Source organism: Talpa europaea (assembly GCF_964194135.1).
Source record: "Talpa europaea genome assembly, chromosome: 6".
Classification (NCBI taxonomy): Eukaryota; Metazoa; Chordata; class Mammalia; order Eulipotyphla; family Talpidae; genus Talpa; species Talpa europaea.
The window spans coordinates 102,780,823-102,781,778 of NC_140072.1; the positions used below are offsets into that span (position 1 = coordinate 102,780,823).

At 36.9% G+C, this 956-nt stretch overlaps 1 protein-coding gene across 1 annotated transcript; it reads left to right on the top strand.

Moving 5' to 3' along the window:
- The first annotated feature begins 237 nt into the window (after window positions 1–237).
- LOC311171940 (large ribosomal subunit protein eL30) lies at window positions 238–632 on the top strand. Its single transcript, XM_084234982.1, has one exon. The coding sequence runs from the start codon at window positions 283–285 to the stop codon at window positions 628–630; it is 348 nt and encodes a 115-aa protein (XP_084091108.1). The 5' UTR covers window positions 238–282; the 3' UTR covers window positions 631–632.
- Window positions 633–956: the final 324 nt, after the last annotated feature.

Genomic DNA, 956 nt, shown 5'->3' on the forward strand with positions numbered 1-956 from the left:
TTTTGATTAGAATACTTGGAACAAAGAACAATGGTTCTATTACAGATTTTGTCCCTTCACTGACTGGGTGACAATGAAATCAGACAACACCACTAAGCCTCAGTTCTTATCTATATGAGGAGATTAAATGAGATAAGGCATGTAAAGTGTTTAGCTCACTGCCTATCAAATAATTTTCCACAAAAGAGTAACTCTCAAAAAGTAGGAACAAGCCTTTCTCTCTCCCCGGCCATCTTGGCGGCTGTTCTTGGTTGGGGGCCATCCCGCACCTAAGGCAGGAAGATGGTGGCCGCAAAGAAGACGAAAAAGTCGCTGGAGTCGATCAACTCTAGGCTCCAACTTGTTATGAAAAGTGGAAAGTACGTGCTGGGGTACAAGCAGACTCTGAAAATGATCAGACAAGGCAAAGCTAAACTGGTCATCCTCGCCAACAACTGCCCAGCCTTGAGGAAATCTGAAATAGAGTACTACGCCATGTTGGCCAAAACTGGTGTCCATCACTACAGTGGTAATAATATTGAATTGGGCACAGCGTGTGGAAAATACTACAGAGTATGCACACTGGCTATCATTGACCCAGGTGATTCTGATATCATTAGAAGCATGCCAGAACAGACTGGTGAAAAGTAAATCATGTAAAATTTTTCTTTAATAAAACTGGCCGGAGCTTGTTAAAAAAAAAAAAAAAAAAAAGTAGGAACAAATAAATATTTACCTATTCTCCAATAAACTACAAACTATAAATTAATTTTTGATGTAATACATAAATATTATGTAAGATGTAACAAAAATACAATATTTATTGGGAGAAACTATAAATACAAGTAGAAAATCAAATAGACTTAACGGTGAAAAGTAATGCAATCAATAAAATGATTGCTATCTTTGTCTTAGTATATTTTGGCTTAAAGAGAAGCCAAATGTCCTATGATCCTGTTAAATGCATAAAAGATGAG

Bases quoted from the DNA above. Each gene is read 5' to 3' on its own strand.
- LOC311171940 (XM_084234982.1), top strand. From the start codon at position 283: ATGGTGGCCGCAAAGAAGACGAAAAAGTCGCTGGAGTCGATCAACTCT.